At 58.0% G+C, this 17,707-nt stretch overlaps 1 protein-coding gene across 4 annotated transcripts in view; it reads right to left on the reverse strand.

Moving 5' to 3' along the window:
• The window catches only part of LOC132026605 (NADPH--cytochrome P450 reductase), a 59,968-nt gene that overhangs the window by 5,057 nt on the left and 37,204 nt on the right, over positions 1 to 17,707 (reverse strand). For 3 of the 4 annotated variants that reach the window (XM_059414659.1, XM_059414660.1, XM_059414657.1), the window contains exons 3-4: positions 4,764 to 4,812; positions 1,408 to 1,536 (exon numbers count right to left, since the gene is read on the reverse strand). In XM_059414659.1, coding sequence (XP_059270642.1) covers positions 1,408 to 1,536; positions 4,764 to 4,812 — 178 coding nt within the window. Of the gene's footprint in view, positions 1 to 1,407; positions 1,537 to 4,763; positions 4,813 to 10,800; positions 10,863 to 17,707 lie in introns of those variants that run through there. The other variant, XM_059414658.1, reaches the window with a different exon arrangement.

A 17,707-nucleotide genomic window follows, 5' to 3' on the forward strand; every position in this document is an offset into this window, starting at 1 on the left:
GGGGCACCAAGCAGTCATGGAGGGCTGCACGGAGGAGGGTGGCGTGTGAACCCGTGAGTGGGACAGTTGGTTCGGAGTGTTGGGAGGAAGCATTTCCAGAGGAAAGGAACAGCAGACACAGATGAAAACCTGCGAGGGCCTGGGTACGGGGCCAGCAGCTGTTCCCAACCTGCTTCCCTGGGCCTTGGGCCTCGGCCCCTGGGGGAGAACCTCCTCGTCCCGCAAAGTCCCAGGAGCACAGTGGGGCCCTAACCAACTGTTGGCCAAATTAACAGAGGGCCGTGGGCAGAGTTGAGGGGTGGTGCGGGCCACGGAGACTGAAGGTTGGGGGTGGGGCCGTCGGGGGACAGGAGCGCGGGTCTGAGAAAGGGCCCTGGGCAGTGTGGTGCGGGAGCTGCAGGAAGGCAACTCCGGATTCACCCAGGACCCCCTGGCTCCCTGGCCGCTGCCTCTACTTGGGGCCGGGGGCCGGGCTGGTCTCGGCTCTCCTACCCCCATCAGGAGGCAAACAGCTGGAAGTTTCCATCGCCATGCTCGGGGAAGGATGAAGAGCCGATGCCAGGAGGCGCCCGAGCAAGGCAAGCCGCGCGGCTCCCCTCTCGGAGAGAGGCTGCGGGCGGGGAGAAGGACACGAGCGCCAAGTCCCGCAGACAGGCCTGGGTGGCCTGACGGAGCACCGTGTTGAGGACAGCTGATCGGGGACAGGGGCATACTGTGGCTCCCAACAGGCAGCCTTAACCCCCAATTATCAGGCTCCCCTGGCCCCTTCCCTCTGGCCCTGTTCTGGTTACGGTTAATACACAAGTTACTATGGCCTCATGTTGTGGTCCAGCTGCAGGGCTCCGGGAGGTGCCCCCACCACCGGGGTTGCAGGGACCACCTCCCCTGCCGCCGCAGTTTGGGGGCACAAGGGAGAGGCGGGAAACACTTCCTCCCCGGACTGCTAAGACCCATTCACTTTTCTTCTTTGTAAAGATTTTGTTTATGTATTTGGCAGGCAGAGATCACAAATAGGCAGAGAGAGATGGGGGGGGGGCAGGCTCCCTGCTGAGCAGAGAGCCCGATGCGGGGCTCGATCCCAGGACCCTGAGATCATGACCCGAGCTGAAGGCAGAGGCTTTAACCCACTGAGCCGCCCAGGCGCCCCACCCAATCCACTAGGGGCTTGAGTCCCACCTCCCGGCACCGGCCAGCCCCGGAGAGCCGCGGTGGGAGCGGCAGGGAAGGCCCGGTGTGCACGGCCGCGGGAGCTCACACCTGCAGACCCGGGGCCACCAGGCCGGGACCAATGCCAGGGGATGCCCATGCCTGTCCGTCCCTTGGGCTGGCTCAGTCCCTTACACGCCTCTATGCTCCAGACGCCTTGACCAACACTACTGGAAAGGCCGGGGGGCAGGGAGTGCTCACCAAGTCGTACTCCTCGGGGTCCGCGGCCATGCCCCGCAGCCCGTAGCGGTGCGCGTCCTTGGACAAGCGGTTGGCAAATTCCTCCGCCGTCCCCGTCTGGGAGCCGTAGAACACGATAATGTTCCTGCCCTGGAGAAGGCCGGACACGGGGTGTCAGTGAGGGACCACGAGCCACAGGCTTCACCAGAGCCTCCAGGTGACCGCGGGGCAGGCTGGGCAGGTGGGGTCCCTCCAGGAGACCCCCTTCCTTCCTGCCTCAAGTCCTCCTAAGTCACTCTGGGGCGGTCCTCTCGCTGCCATGGCGACTGTGGCTGTCAGCGACGAAGGCCACCCAGACAAGCAGCTGCTCGAGATCACAGTGTGGACAGATTATTAAATGACACAGGAGAACACATGATGTAATGTTCAGTTAAAAAAAAAGACCAAACAAAACATACCATATACTCCTACTTTGTTCTCGACCCACAGCGTGTGTACGTCTGTGTGTGTTTATACTCACGCACACATGAGGGGAAAAGACCAGCCAGAAGTAGAGCAAAAGTCAGTCTCCACGTGGAGAACCATGCGTGATTACAAAATACTCTTCACAAAAGTCTCGGTGACAGGAAAGGTACCCAGCGGGTGGGCTCCCGCGCTCTCCCCTCCACCTGCCTCCTACGGCCTTCACAGCCGGAGAGAAGCCGGACCTGTCTTCCCCAGACTCCCTTGCGGCACGGGGTGCAGCCAGTTAGGCCCTGCCGACCGGACAGGTCCTGCAGGATCCGGAAGACAGAAGCGAGGCACAGGCCCCCTTCCGGTCCCTTTACGCAACGTGAGGTTCGCTCTGCGGTAGGATTCCAGTGCCCGCAACCCCTACAGCGCTGTCTGGTTTTTGCCCGGAGCCCAAATGTGTGGCTACAAAGGACAAAAGAAAATGTATGGATTATAACTGCTTTAAAGTGTTCTCTTACCTTTTTTATTTCCCCAATGTCCTATAGATGATCCCAAAACGTTCTTTTAAATAACTGTTAGAAAAACTGCTTAGTAAAACAGGACAGTCTTAGGATTTCAGGCTAATGGAATAAAACAGGATATAAAATAGTAGCTAATTGTTTACAGCAGCGTCGAAACGTAGGAAGCCCTCAGGGAGAAGCGTCCGAGGAACTTGCAAGAAGCTCCGGATGAAGGATTCAGCCACAGCGAGAGGCAGAGTTTGCGCAGAAAGACGCGACTGAATTCAAGAGGTCTGTTCCGCCGGCACCAATCCAGAAAGCACCGCCAGCCAGAGCAACATCCCAACAGCTCTCTCTACCTCCACAGCTTCCTCCTCGAGGTCAAGTGGAGAGAGAAAGCCTTCGGCTGAAGCGTGATTTGGCGATGAGAAGGAAAGCAGCGCCGGCCCGCGCCATGAGATGGAGTCCGGAGCCATGAGGCTCGGAGAAAGGAGCCGGTCACGGAAGGATTCTGTTTCTAGGAAAGGCCCCCAATGGGCAACCCTCTAAGGGGCCCAGCAAGTAGCTGAATGGTTGCTTCAGGCTGAGGGGGATGCGGGTTAGGGAGTGGGGAGTGGTTGCTAATGGGTACAGGGTGGCTTTTTGAGGTACAGAATGTTCTAGAACAGACTGTGGTGGTTGGTGCAAATCTGGGAATACACTGAAAGTTCTTAAGTGTACACTTTAAAAGGTGACCTGTGTGGAACATGAGCTGTTTCTAACTGAAGTGGTTACATATAAAATAAGAGCCAGGGTGGGGCTGGGGGCTGGGGGCAGGGCCCAGCAGTACGGAAATGAAAGCGAGCTTTGTGAAACCTCCAAAACTCAAACAGTACGACACGGTCCACAGATAGCCTGACCATGTACTGCGACAGGAAAAATCTAGAAAAAGGCCCCAATACATCTGGGAATCATAAGATGGGCCGCGGCACGGAGCTCAGTGCGGAATCAACGGCTCCCATCGGACGCCGGGACAGATTCCCGACAGACCGGATTTTAGCTACGAACAGTGAGAAAGTACTAGAGGGCACTGAAAAGAAAATGTGCAAGAGTTCTCTTCTGTTTACAGTTCATGACTCAAACTGCAAAGAACTGAAGTCCAGAAGTCACGGGAAGAATCAAGCACACGAATAACGACACGGTGACCCGCTCGTGCGCACGAACCGGGGCACGACATGAACGTGTAACCAGGAAAAATATCTGTAACTCATGTCACGAACAGGGTTCATCTCCCTCCTCACTTCCAGGAATTCCTCGAGAAGGACCGATCCCGACAGAAGAGCAGGCGGGAGATTTGCAGCGAGAATCTATAAAACGGGAAATGCTGTCCCAACACGCGGAAACCTGCCGAAACTCATTCATAAGAAAAATGCAAATTGGAAGGACACAGGGAGAGCTTTGTTTAACCTAGAAAACTGGCAAACGCCACACTGGGATGATGAACTCTCCTGGCAAAGCTCAGGGGCACCAGGTTTGCCCACAGCCTGCTAATGCGAGTGCACCGGGGTGACCCCGGGGGCGGTGGCGGGGGGCACCTGGCAGCTTCTACAGCTCAAGTTCAAAAGTGCACGCCTTGGGATCCCACGGTTCCAGTTCTGGGATTTTACTGTGTTTGCTCCTGTGGACATGGGTCGGCAGAGTGCGGGCAGCGCCGTTCCGAAGAGCTAAGGGTTAGAAGGAGTCCAAGGGCCCACTGACGGGGCGGAAAGACAAATGTCACGTTCACGGTCGCAGAATGAAATCACTATGGAGCTCGGTAGAGGAGGCGGCGTCTCTGAACTCTGCGAGGCGCTCTAACACAGACCAGTCACTTAAAGAACAGCAGCTACAGAAGAGCCTGGTTTATGACCACGTGTAATACGCCACCCTTTGTGTTTTAAAGAGACGTGAGAATCTGGGGGCTGGTGGTATTCGCATGCGGGAGCTCTAGAAGGATCCACAAAAGGCTAAGAACCCTGGTGCTGCGTGGCAGGGACAGGAGGAGAGAGGCTTCCTCCTGAAGAGTTTGGGATTTTAAGCGTGTGGATGCAGTACTTTCCCGGAGCATGAAATACTTCATCAAAACCAGAGAAAACCATGGCTGGGCACTGGCCACAGCTGTGTGAGGTTTGTACCCGCCAGGGCCCGGGCGTGGACTGGGCAGGAGGACAGGGGAGAGCCCCGGAGTCGGAGGGAGAAGCTGGTCTCGGTGTGGTTGGTTCAAGAGGTAAACATCCAAAAGACAGCGGAAGCCTTCCGGGCCACGCAGGACAGCTTCCAGGCTTTGGAGAGATGAGAAGGTCCGTGCCTGTCCTCCTGTCTCTCCCCGAGTGGAGCCGGCCTCCCGCCCCCATCCACCAGGGCCTCGACCCCTTGGGGACGGGCACAGACACAGAGAAAACTCACCGTCTTCTTCATCTTTTCCACAAAGCTGCTGTCCTTGACGGAGGACGTCCTGAAAAACAAAAGTACCTGGTGGGCATGGGGTGCGCGTGGCCCCGGGGCAGGACTTCTGAACTGAAAGCCTCCCGAGACCCGCCTCTGCCAGGGCGGGGATGGGGCCCATTTCCCAGGATCAGAGAGAACAAAGAAGGTCAAGGCCGTGACTCCCATCCCTCACCGTCCAGCCAGGGGTCCGGATGGCCCTGTCCCACCTCCAGTCCCCGCAGGCCCCCACGGCCACAGGCCGGGGCACGCAAGCCCCTTCAGAAGCTTCTCCCGCCGCGCCCGCCACTCCGCTCCGCACATTCTCTGGGAAGGCTCTCCGCACAGGCGCCCCGGGGGCGTCCAGCCCCTCCCTCCACAGACCCCTGCTTCGCCCCCAAGCCCCCCTTCCCGTCCGAGCACTGGGGCCACAGGGACCTGCTCCCTTCTCCATGGCACCTTCTGGGGACCTGCGCCTCGTCCCCTCCAGACAGCAGCACCACTGCGGCCCACCCTGCCCCTCCCGGCCACTGGCCTCCTGCTCTCTTCTCTTCCTCTGGCCCAGGCCTGCGGAGTCATCTGAAGACGCGCAGTGAGGGGCATCTGGGGGGGCACAGTCAGCTGAGCCTCTGACTCTTGGTTTGGACTCAGGTGGTGGTCTCAGGGTCGTGGGATCGAGCCCCGTGTCGGGCTCCACACGCCATGTGGTGTCTGCTCCAGATTCTCTCTCTCTCCCTATGCCTCAGACCTCCTGCCTGCTCTCTCACTCTCTAAAATAAATAAATCTTTAAAAAATAATAAAAAATCGGGGCGCCTGGGTGGCTCAGTTGGTTAAGCCACTGCCTTCGGCTCAGGTCATGATCCCAGCGTCCTGGGCTCGAGTCCCACATGAGACTTGCTCAGCAGGGAGCCTGCCTGTCTCTCTGCCTCTGCCTGCCGCTCTGCCTGCTTGTGTGTTCTCGCTCTCTCTCTCTCTCTCTGACAAATAAATAAATAAATAAAATCTTTTAAAAAAATAATCAAAAATCAAAAATAAAGACCCACCCAGTCAGCCTTGCTAGGGACGCTCAGGCTCAAGGCAGCAAGGCACAAAACCCAGACCTCTCCCTGAAGGGCAAATCTTCGGGAAGCATGCAATGTGGCCAATCTGAATGCAGTGACCAGTCTGAACACTAAAATGTGGTTGTTTCAAGATGGCACTGTTGAGGACACGAAAAGTGAGCCATGACACAACAGACGTTTGCAATTTCTGTGTATCTGACAAAGGACTTGAGTAAAGAACGTAAGAAAAACCTTACAGATCAATTAGCAAAAGACGGATAATCCAACAGAAAAAGCTATCAAAAGGGGCGCCTGGGTGGGTCAGTGGGTTGAGCCTCTGCCTTCGGCTCAGGTCATGATCCCAGGGTCCTGGGATCGAGCCCCACATCAGGGTCTCTGCTCAGCGGGGAGCCTGCTTCCCCCTCTCTCTCTGCCTACTTGTGACCTCTCTCTCTCTGTGTGTCAAATAAATAAAAAATATCTTAAAAATTAAAAAAAAAAGCTATCGAAAGACCTGAACAAGCACTTTCTTAAAGAGAGCATCTACGGCTACTATCGGGAGAAGCAGCCTCATTAGTTACCAGGGAAACAGAAGAGAAGACCGCGGCGCAGCAGCAGACGGTGGCTTGGCGGCTCCCCGGTGCTGCTCGGCGGTCTCTCCTGTCTGTCCACACCCCAGCACCTTGCTCCCCGGTGCAGAGCGGATAGAGCGCAGCAGTGCCCGTGCACCAAGATCCGTGTGTAGAATGTTCCAGCAGCGTTAGACGTGTGGGTGCCAAATGGGAAACACCCTAATTAACGTCCACCCGCAGAACAAACAGAGAACGACATTCTCCATCGTGGCAAGAATGATCACTGTGCACACGCGCGTGAATGAGTCCCGGGGCGGGAGGCCAAGTGCAAGAAGCCAGACGGGGGAGAGAGTGGGAGCATGACTTCGTTGTACAAAGTCCCCAGACAGGCGAAACCCATGCAGCGGGACCGGAGTCAGGCCACGGCGAGGGGCAGCCGGGGCTCCCAGGGCGCCGAGAACAATCTGTGCTTTGATCTGGGAGGTAGTTAGCCCTTGCTCACGTGCTGAGGTCATCTCTCTGTGTGTCCCTTTCTGTAGAGACACTATTTTCATAAAGGTTATGCATCCACAATTTGCTTCCCAAATCTGCTTTTTCCCCACAGACAACACGCTTGGGCCGGCAGGGGCGCAGCGAGGTGGGGGGTCACGCAGAGGCTCGGCAGCCCGGGCTGTCACGGCCATCCTGCCAATCCGCAGCAGAGTGAACTTGAACCTGGGCTTTGTTGTTGCTCATCTAGAACACGGGCCTGACAGATAACACTGTGCAGGCTCTGGCAAATGTCACCGAAGAAAAGGACAAAAAGGTGCGGCGCTGTGTCTGGGGGGACCGGTGTCCATCGTCCAGGGAGGCTGCTGGTGGCCCGGCGGCAGTATTTGTGCCCAGTAAGGGTCCGGCAAGGGCCCGGCCCCAGTCTGACTCCAAGGTCTCTGCTCCTCCCCCGACATCCTGTGGCTGCCTGTGCACACGCAAGTGCAATAAAGTCCCAGGGAACACAGACGCAGGCACGTGCGCGTGCAGACACGCACCCCCACCACGGCACGACAGTGCGTCTGTGCGGGCCTGGGGGCTGGAGACCACGGGGAGACCTACCAGGAAGCTTCCTTTGGAGGAGGGCTCTGCCAAGCTGTGTAGACACGTGATTTTGCGAACATAAAGGTAACAGAGCTCCTACCTACGCTCCCTGGGTTTTTCACTACGTTAGGTCCAGGACCAGAGCCATTTTCAGGGCCCCGGAGTTCAAGGGCATTACCTGTGGGGACCCACGGGCCCTGCCCACCACCCGCTGCCCAGACCTTCCCACCCAGACACAACCCCACAGCCCAGGAACCCGGAACAGGCCCTCCCCTCAAGGCGGCAGGGCAAGAGCAGGACCACAGGTCCTCAGGCCTACACCCCTGCCCTCCCCACTCCAAAGGGGCCCGGTGTCTGGACATCTCGAACTGCATGTCTGGCATCTGTCCCTGCCCGGCCTCGAACAACCACGTGTTCCCTGCCTTTCCCATTCATGCTCCGCCCAGACCACGGCGCTCGCAACCCCGCACGCTCTCCCAGGTTCGGTGCCGGACCCCCACCGCTGCACGCCTGGTGAATTCTGAGCCATGAGAGCTGATGACCTACACTGAACCAGAAACTCGAGCGTGAACGGACGCTTCGGCGAGGGACACACTGTGATGAGCCGGGGAGAGCAGCGCAGGGACGGAACCACACGTGGCTTCCCTCTGTACGTGGCCACAGCCGCCCGAGAGCCACTGATCTGTACTTCTTAACAAATGGTCAGAACGGCGAAGTTCACAAGGTGTGAACCAACAAACGAAAACAAATGAAATGTACTTAGCTGACATCTAAAAAGCAGCCCCTCAACGGTGCCCCCCACTCCCCCACCTCCCCCCAGCCGCAGACCACCACACGGTCTGGGGTAGGAGGCGCGACCCATAGATCAAAACAAGAGTCTGTGTCCTTGAAAAACGGAAAGCACACTGCTAATTCCTCCCAGAAACGGCCTCCAGAGAACAACCCCAGCACCCTGAGAGGGGAAATTGCGGGATTCGAACACGAGGCAGGTGGTGCCTATGCTGTTTCCAATTTTGGTTTTTCGTATTATAATTTCGTATTGTAATAATAATAACATAATAATAAAGTGTATCACGAATATACTTTACAGTTATAAAAGTGGGGGGGACACAACTCCAACGTCTAAGAATTAGGGAGAGGCAGGACAGGGGAGCACAGTCCCCACCCACCAGTGGGGAAGGAGACTCGTGACCCGCCGCTAAGCGGACATCGCGGGTTACAGAGTAAGGCAGGGGGCGCGATCCCATTTTGACTAGAAGACGAAGGTCTGGAAAGCACAGGCGAGCCCGCGGAGAACGGTTCTGTCCCAGGGCGGAGCGACTGTCTTTGTTTCCTTCCTTGGCTGACTTCTAAGCCCAAGCCCCCACCCCTCTTCCCTACAGCGAGCACGAAATGTTTCTGCACCGAGAAAATGAAAACCGCAGCGTAGGTTTAGAAACATGCGTGGAGACAGATCGACAGCGATGACCAGAACAGCGAGGCCCCAAGCAGAGACCGAAGCAGAGAAGCTACAGAGCCCTCGGGGGCGGGGCGTGCCTCGCACCTTCCAGATGCCCTGGGCCACGCTGACCTCCGGCTCATAGCTGCCTGGTGCCTCCGCCCACAACGCTCTCCGTCCCATGAACTCCGGCGTATCCCTTCCGACACAGCACACCATCTCCTCCTCAGGGCACCCCTCCCGGCTCCTCACGTGGGAAGGTTGTCTGTCACCACCTTCAGCGTGGCACAGGCTTCCATCCGGGCCCGGGACTCCGTGTCCCCGACCCATCGCTCCATCTGCGGCTCGGGGGGCAGCTGCTTGGGCCTCTGCGCTCAGCCCCAAGCCTGGCACCGAGCACGGCCTCTGGGGCCGTCGGGCCTGAGAAGGTGGCTGGAGGGCTCCCGACCCACCGGACACCCTCCAGGCTTCGACATCGGCAGAAAAGCCAACTCCTGTCGCTTCTCAAGGACCGTGGTTCCGTCTGAGGAAGGGGGACGTGAGACTTGCCCGTGGGAGGCATGAGGGGTACCCCCTGCCATGCCAGGAGTGCCAGCGCCAGCCTCCACGGGCAATCTTGGAGGATGGGAGGACGCAGCCCCCATGGATTCCGGACCTGCCACCAAGTGGGCCTGCGACGGACAAGCGGTGGCCTCGCAAGCCTCAGACTCCTCTTACTGAAAACACCGTGCCTTGGTTTCTGCGGCCTCCCCTCCCTGGCCTTGTATGCCATCTGGAGTCTGGTTAACCCTCAAGGACAAAGAGGGTACTGCCCAGGAGAGAGCCATCTGGGTCACCCTGGGACTTCAAAGACGCCCAGCGGCCCGGGTAGACCAGACCGTCCACCCAGAGGGCATCCCAAGACACCCGCAAAGGCCTCCCAGAAGAACTGGGTTCTATTCTCAGAGACAGAAAACGGCTCCCAAGGGAAAGCCACAGAAACTGGCTGCCGACGGGCTCTTGGATGAGGCCCACGCAGCGGGGGGTGGGGAGGGGGTGGGCGGAGCTGAGCTCTGGACGCCCTGGGGTGCCTGGCCTCTGCCCCAGGGTGTGTGGCCTCCAGACACAGGCGTGGGGCGGGAATTCCAGGCCGGCTGCTCGGAAAGTGGGGGCCGGGACGGGGGCCGGAGCAGGGCCTGCTGGGAACATTCAAGGACGTGCAAGACGGGCCTGCCCTCCGGGGAGAAGGACGTTCTCTCTAGAAGCACGAGCACCTCTGGAGGCCAGCTGGGGCTCCTTCAGTAGCTTCAGCCCGGACCCTCTCCCCTGGGCTCCGGGGGTGGCTTCCAGAGATGTGGGGTGGACCGTGCTGCATGGGGAGAAGGAGAAAGCCGAGGAGACTCAGGACGACCCCGCGCCTCCTGGCACCGCCCCGACACGACTTGATGCCGTTTGCTGATGCTCCCACAGGCTACATGTGGCCTCGTGGAGCAGCAGAACCTGCCCCCATCCCTGCCCCGCCAAGCCTGGCTGCTAGGCTCAGGGTGGCAGAGCTCACCAGCTGTCCACGTGGGGCCACACCTGAGTGCCCTCGACTGGCCCGACCCTGCCGGACGACTCCCCTCCGGCCGGTGCACCTGGATCCTGCTCTTTCCCAGGCCGGGGAGCCCGCGACCGGGGCCTTCCTGGTTTCCAGCCCAAATCTCTTCCTTTGGAAGCAGAGAATGCAGCTTGCAAACCAGAACCCAAGAGACTGGGGGTCCCACGAACCGGATGAGCCCCCCGGGGACCACCCAACTCTGCTGGTCAGCTCCACAGGGCGCCCCCTCATGCCTCCACGGCGAGCCTGCCCAGGCAGGGGCCCTTCCCGAGGGGCATCGGTGTGGGCTGCTGCGGGGACACGTCCGAAACTAACCTTCTCAGGGTGGGCTCGTCCCGCGGAGAGGAGTACGTGCACCCCATGGCTTCTCTTCCGACCCCAGGACTTAAGGGAGAAGGCAGGTTCCGGCCGGCTCCCGGAAACGGGCAGGGAGCCAGCGGCCAGGAACGCGGGCTCTGTCCATCCCTCCGCAGTGCTGGCGGGGCCGGCAGACGGGCCGTGACCTCGGGGAGTGCCCCGGGCACCCCAGCCCCGCCGGAGCCTCTGCCGAGCCCCTGCCTGCACCCGTCCCCCCGGGGCGGACTCGCCACTCCAGCCCAGGACCTCCCGTGATCCCCTGCGTTGGGGCAACCCCCCCTTCTGTATGGACCGAGGGAAGGAGAAAACCTTTCCAACCCCGACTCGGGTCTCCTTGGTAACTGTTTATATCGGAGCCCTACTTCCTCCCCCTTTTCCAAATAAAAAAAAAGCAAATCCTAAGGCTGAACACAGCCCTTCTGGACCCTAGAAGGCGGCTGTGCACGTTGCTATGGCGAGGCCGACTGCACAAAGGAAGCCGCATCGATCCCGCTGCCGGGGCACGTCAGGATCGTATTAAATTAGCTCTGGTTCCTGTCTTCCTCGCCACAAAAGAACTGTGGCCCACGGAGCCCCCAGCGCCGGGCCCATATCACCCAGGGCAGGCACCCCGCACGGCGGGCCCCCATCCACTGCCGAGACGGCTTCCCCCAAGGGGCGGCCCTGCAGAGGCCCCCGGAGTACAGAGAGTCAGCGGACTGGCCCAGGCTCGGAGCCCAGAGACCACACGGGTCCAATAAGGGCTTTCCACTCCTAAATTGGGAGCAGGAGTCTCTCTGGTTTGGGCCCCAGAAGTCAGCTGCAGGGCGCCGTTGGGGGAGGACAAAGGGCGGGGAGGGCGAAGGCACTGAGTCACTTGGAAGGAGATGAAGCCCGCTGTCCCCGTGAGTCACTTCGTCTCCAGTCCCGGCAGCACGCGGAGGAGGTCGCCACACTCCCAAGCTCAAATGTGATTCTCTCGGGGCACGGATTCCTGCTGAGACCTCCCTGCCCTTGGCGACACGGGGTGGGGGGGCAGCTGCTGGGGACCGGCTGCCCTCCAGAGCCGGCGTGGGGGCAGGTTCTCCACTCCCCGGGGCCGAGGCGCCCGCGACCAGAGACGGGTGAGCACGGAGCCGCGCCGTGGCGGGCAGAGCCGGGGGCAGGCTGGCTGGCACGGGCTCCACGACGCGGGCCCAGCATCTCAGCCGTGGGCAGAGCAGTGCCCGGGCCCCGGGGCTGAAAGCGAGAGCTACCCTGGGTGGAAACAGAGTGACTTGCTGGGGCTTCCACGCGACCCATCAGCTCCCTCGCCTAAGGAAACAAGAACAGACCCGCAGGGGTGCACCCAGTGCAGATGGTGCTCCCTGCCGCGGCCGCCGGCCAGAGGCCTGTGGGGGGGCACGGGTCAAAGCCAAAACAGAGAATGGGCACTCGGACGTACTGAGTGCCTACCGTATGCCAGCTAGTACTCAAGGGGCTCTACATCCTATTTCTTTTAACTCCCCCACCCTGCCAAGTGGGCAAGGACTTCTATGCCCATTTCTCAGGCAAGGATGGGGCCGGAGGGGAGCAGGAAGCCAGCTCCAGGCCATGAGAGCCCAGAGCCGTGGCAGGCCACGACCGCCCACCAGCAGAGCAGGCTGTGCCTCCCCCCAGCCTGCGGGGCTGAGCACCGCTCACAGGAATCCCCAGACAGGCTCCGCAAGCCCTTCACAGCCCTTCCCAGGGGTCTTCAGGGATCCTCAGGCCTCATCACATGGGGCGCTCTGAGGCTCTAAGGGGCTGCTGTCTCCCTCAGGGACAGCCTCCCATTCAGCCTTCGGCGGGAGTCACCATCACGCGGATCGGGACTCCCCACCGGCCACGCGTGGCCCCGCTGGCCTGCTCTCCCCACAGCATGGGGCAGCATGCCGGCTTCACCCCTCCAGCCCTGCAGACCTCCGGGTCAGGGCCCCCATTTCCCTCAGTGACCCTCAACTCCCTTCCTGACAACCAACTCCCTTGGTGACCTCGCCTGGGGACGCCCCTCCCAGAGCCGTCCCGCCCGTGCTCGCCCTGAGCTCCTGCTCACGCTTCTGCTCGACGCGCCCTGCTGCGTTCAGAGGCCTCCCCCCTGCACCTGCCGCCTCGTCCCGCTCGTGTGTGCTCCTGTGTTCACGTCCGCCAGAGCCCAGCACGTCTCTCTAGAGAGAGTGACCCCGAGTTGGGCGTGGAAAACTACTTTACACGGACGGACACGACGCTGTCAGCCTCGACTCCCAGCCTTCCCGGCCCTTCGGTCGAGAGCAAGCCCCGAGACGAAGGTCACGCTGGAAAATGAGCTCCTTTGTGGCTTTTCAGAAGCAAGCCCCAGTGGGATGCCATCAGCAAAACCCAGACTGTGGGAAACCGAAACAAACGGTCTGGTCTCTGGAACAAAACCGCTGCGGAGAGACACGAGGGATGGAGGGTAGCCCGTCCGGGACGAGACTTCCTGCCACGCTGAGGAGGAGGAGGCAGGCGTGAAAGGCCGTAGCTACGTCATTCCATTCGCAGGACATCCGGGAAAAGGCAAAAACTACAGGGACAGAAATAAGATTGCGGTCGGTCACTCGTGGGGGTGGGTGGGTGTTCACTGCACAGGGTCACAGGGAATTTGAGGAACGGAGGAATGTTTTCTGTCTTGACTGTGACACTGGTTCTACAGCCATACCTCTGGCAGAACTCATCAAACCGGACTGTTTTTTTTTTTTTTTAAGTAGGCTCCGTGGCCCCCATGGAGCCCAGCACAGGGTTTGAACTCACAACCCTGAGATCAAGCCAGAAGCCGAGATCAAGGGTCGGACGTGTCACCGGCTGAGCCACCCTGGAGTCCTGAACCGTAAACTTTAAAATGGCGTGTTTTGCTGCAGGCAGATGATAGCCCAACGTACCTGAACCCCCAGGAGAGGGACTTATAAGATCTAATTATCAACTGCCGTTTTGCTTAGATCCTGAATTTTTTTTAAAAAAGTGTTAAAAAAAAATCCATCTGTTAATCAGGAACTATAAACATGTGCTCCTGAGGGTCTGGGGATCCAGGAGCTTGGGGCTGGCTTTCCTGGCTGTGAGGGCAGCCCCGAGCTGCATGCAGACAGGAGGGCCCTCGGATTTTATTTTATTTTTTTTAAGATTTTTTTTTTTTTTAATTTATTTATCAGAGGGAGAAAGGGAGAGAGAGCGAGCACAGGCAGACAGAGTGGCAGGCAGAGGCAGAGGGAGAAGCAGGCTCCCCCAAGGAGCCCGATGTGGGACTCGATCCCAGGACGCTGGGACCATGACCTGAGCCGAAGGCAGCTGCTTAACCAACTGAGCCACCCAGGCGTCCCAGGGCCCTCGGATTTTAGAAGGAAGGACTATTTTCACATTTCACATCATCTCATAGGGAAGATCTCTGTGATCTGCTATGAAATCATTCCTTTTTTCAGATTTCACCCGGATGGCAGGGCTGCTCCTGAAATACGATGGCTCTCAGACAAGCCAGGAGCCACAGGGAGGGGGGACACGGCTCCGGCTGGCTGGAGAGCTGTTTCCGCCCGCCACCGGCGCTGGCGCTCGCTCTTCTGTGCTCTCTGTGCGTTGGGGTTTGTTTGAAAGGCTCCACAATAAAAAGCTTTGTTTTTCTTTAAAGCTCTCTGGGGCGCCAGGCATGAAGCCGAGGTACGTGTGGGGGCTCCGCAGTGCCCATCACCTCCAACAGAGCAGAAGAAGAGCCCAGCGGCCTGGGCGGGGTACAGACCCCCTACAAGGGTGATCCCGTTCAGCTCCACCGCTCCTCTGATGGTTTTCTTTTTCTAAGAGAAGCTGTAAGTCTGGGTTTTATGTGCCAGCCTTTTCAATGTTCTAATTTATTTTTTATTTATTTTTTTTGGGGGGGGGGTAGAGAGACAGGGAGAGAGAGACTCTTAAGCAGGCTCCACACTCAGCATGGAGTCCGATGTAGGGCTTGATCTCATGATCCCAAGATCTTGACCTGAGCCGAAATCAAGAGTCAGACACTTAACTGACTGAGCCAGCCAGATGCCCCAAATGTTCTAATTTAAAACAATGTTCTAATTCCAAGATCTAAAACCCCCAGGCAAGCCAAGGCCAGCCTCTAGGCCAGTCCGCACCAGGAACAGACTTAGCGCTAGTAACCGCTGTTCTCTGAAAGTCCCACACGAGGGTCCCACGCGGGTGAGAGGCTCTCACTGCCCCAGGGCAGGCAGAAAAACAAATGGCCAACCGACAAGACAGGTGCCCCACGCAGAGTGCTGTGTTCCATGGGTAGGCAAAGTGGGGTCGGTGGGGAACCCTGGGGCTTCAGACTCCTGCGGGAACCATCATACCCAGTGGTCTCTGACCAGGAGCCACCCTGGAACGTTCTGTGCCGGAGCACGAGCCGGGTGGAGGCTGAGGACAAAGTGGGAGCGGGTCGGAGTTACCACCAGCATCATTAGAAGGATGCGCCGCTCTCCTTAACAAGCCTTTAATTGCTACTACAAACGGTTCGAAAGGCCTCCCCAGGGCATACAACCATGTTTGTGGACCAGGAGACTCCATAGTATAAGGCGCCAGTTAATTTATACACGCGAGCCGATCCCGACTAAAGGCTCCACATGCCAGATGCCCCACATGTCAGGGGCCCAAAGAAGCCAAGAGATTCCTTAAAGAACAAAGCTGGATGTGACTTGCCAGATACAAGTCAAGAGTGACTTCAAAATCACAGAAAACAGAACAGTGCGGTGTTGCCGAAGGGACAAAAAAGCGCATCAAAGGGACAGAACAGTCCAGAAACTGACCGGCATTTCACAGGTCAGTCATGGGTATCTGACTGATGTCAACACTGATGCTGAAGGACGACGGGAAGACAAGGGCCTTTTTCAGTAGCTGGTGCTGGGTGCTGTGGATGGACGCCCACGAGGGACAGAAAGAACCTCAAGTGCCACACACACCCAGCCGATACCAAGTCACCGTCAGCTGGATGCAGGTCGAAGTTCAAAAGCTATACCAGAGGGGCACGTGGGTGGCTCAGTTGGTTCAGCACCAGCCTTTGGCTCAGGTCATGATCTCGGGGTCCTGGGACCGAGCCTCGAACCTCCCACGGGGCTCCCTGCTCGGCCGGGAGTCTGCTTCTCTCCCTGCCTTTCTCCCTGCTTGTGGTTTCTCTCCCTCTCTTCCTCTCAAATAAATGGACAAAATCTTCAAAATAAATAAATAAAAGCTACACTGAAGGAAGCTTTTTTATTTAAAAAAAATGTATTTATTTATTTATTTTAGAGCGAGAAAGAGAGTGCACAAGCAGGGGGAGGGGCAGAGGGAGAAGCTGGGTGTGGAGCTTGATCTCAGGACCCACAGATCATGGCCTGAGCCGAAACCAACAGTCAGATGCTTAAACGACTGAGCCATCCTAAGAATCCTAAAAGGTGCCCCTCAAGGAAGTTTTTTTTTTTTTTTTTTTTAGAGATGACCAAGCTTTTATTTTTTTAAATAATAGGCTAAAACCAGTGATCCAACTGTATGCAGTACATACAAATTTTTTTTACTAACATAGAATGTAGTATTTGCCCCGGGGGTACAGGTGTGTGAATCATCAGGCTCACACACCGCACAGCGCTCACCATGGCACACACCCTCCCAGGGTCCATCACCCGGCCACCCCATCCCTCCCACCCGCCTCCACCCCATCACGGAAGCTTTCAGGAAAAAAAAAAAACGTAAAAAGAACATCTTTATGACCGTGGGATAAGTTAACCTGGGCAGAAAAACATCAGCCGTGAAGGTTTAAGGTCAACCAAAAGGTTGAGGAATGGGACTAAGTGTAAGTCAAGCACTTCTGACCGTCCGAAGACATGCGTAAGAGGGTAAGGAGGCAGCGTTTACCATCTGTCCCGCTAACGAAGGCCCCGTATCTAGAACATAAAGAACCCCGACAAACCGGCTGGGCCAACAACCCACTGGGAGATGATGGGCAAAGTCTGGAAAGGCCCTTCACCCCAGGTTTCTAAATGGCCCGTAAAACATACGACAAGGTCATGGGTCTTCAGAGAAATGCCGGTCGAGACAGGGTGCCTCCACATGCCTGTTGGAATGGCCACAAGAAGAAAGGTGACAAAAGCACGTGTGAGGACGGGACGTGCCGGCGGCGGGCCGGACACCAGGACAAACACGCTGGCACACCGCTTAGCAGGACCCACTAGAGCTGGATTAAACCTTCCCCACAACTCGCCAGCTCCACATCACGGCACACACGGAACAGAGCAACGTCCGTTCGGCAACCAAACGCACCTACTAGAATGTTCACGGCAGTGCTGTTGGTAACTGTCCTCCCGACCGGAAAGCCTCGGAAAGTCAGTCATCAGAATGAAGAGATTATGGTAATTCACAGGACGGAAAACCAAATCGAGACCGAAGAACACCACTCCCGCCGCAGAGTGGGTGCTCTGACACAGACGACGCGGGGGCCATTCTGGTGACTCGTCCGTCAAAGCACGCGTGAGTTAAATACACTCCGGCAGCAAGGTGACCCGCAGAAACAAGGCAGCCCTTCCGGAACCGACTTTCCCTCTGACCTCCCTGGTCTCCTGCTCCTCATTGCCCGCCCCCCAAGGGCCAAGGGCACTAGACAAAGGGGCGGTTAGAGAGTGTGGTTAGAGACCTAACCGTAGCTCTCTCCCGGCTTTAACACAAAAAACAAAAGACCAAAAAAAAAAAAAAAGGTCTTCCTTCTAGCAGCCTGGCCTCCCTCTTGTCTGGTCGTGCCATCCCCCACTGCTTGCAAAGGATCCAGATCTCATAACTTTGGGTTTTGCTCGGCTCCCTTGCCCCGCCTCGTTCCTCCCAGAGGCTTCCTCAGTTTCCCCAATCCCCAAGCCTGCCCTGAGCG

This window comes from Mustela nigripes, chromosome 11 (genome assembly GCF_022355385.1).
Source record: "Mustela nigripes isolate SB6536 chromosome 11, MUSNIG.SB6536, whole genome shotgun sequence".
NCBI lineage: Eukaryota > Metazoa > Chordata > Mammalia > Carnivora > Mustelidae > Mustela > Mustela nigripes.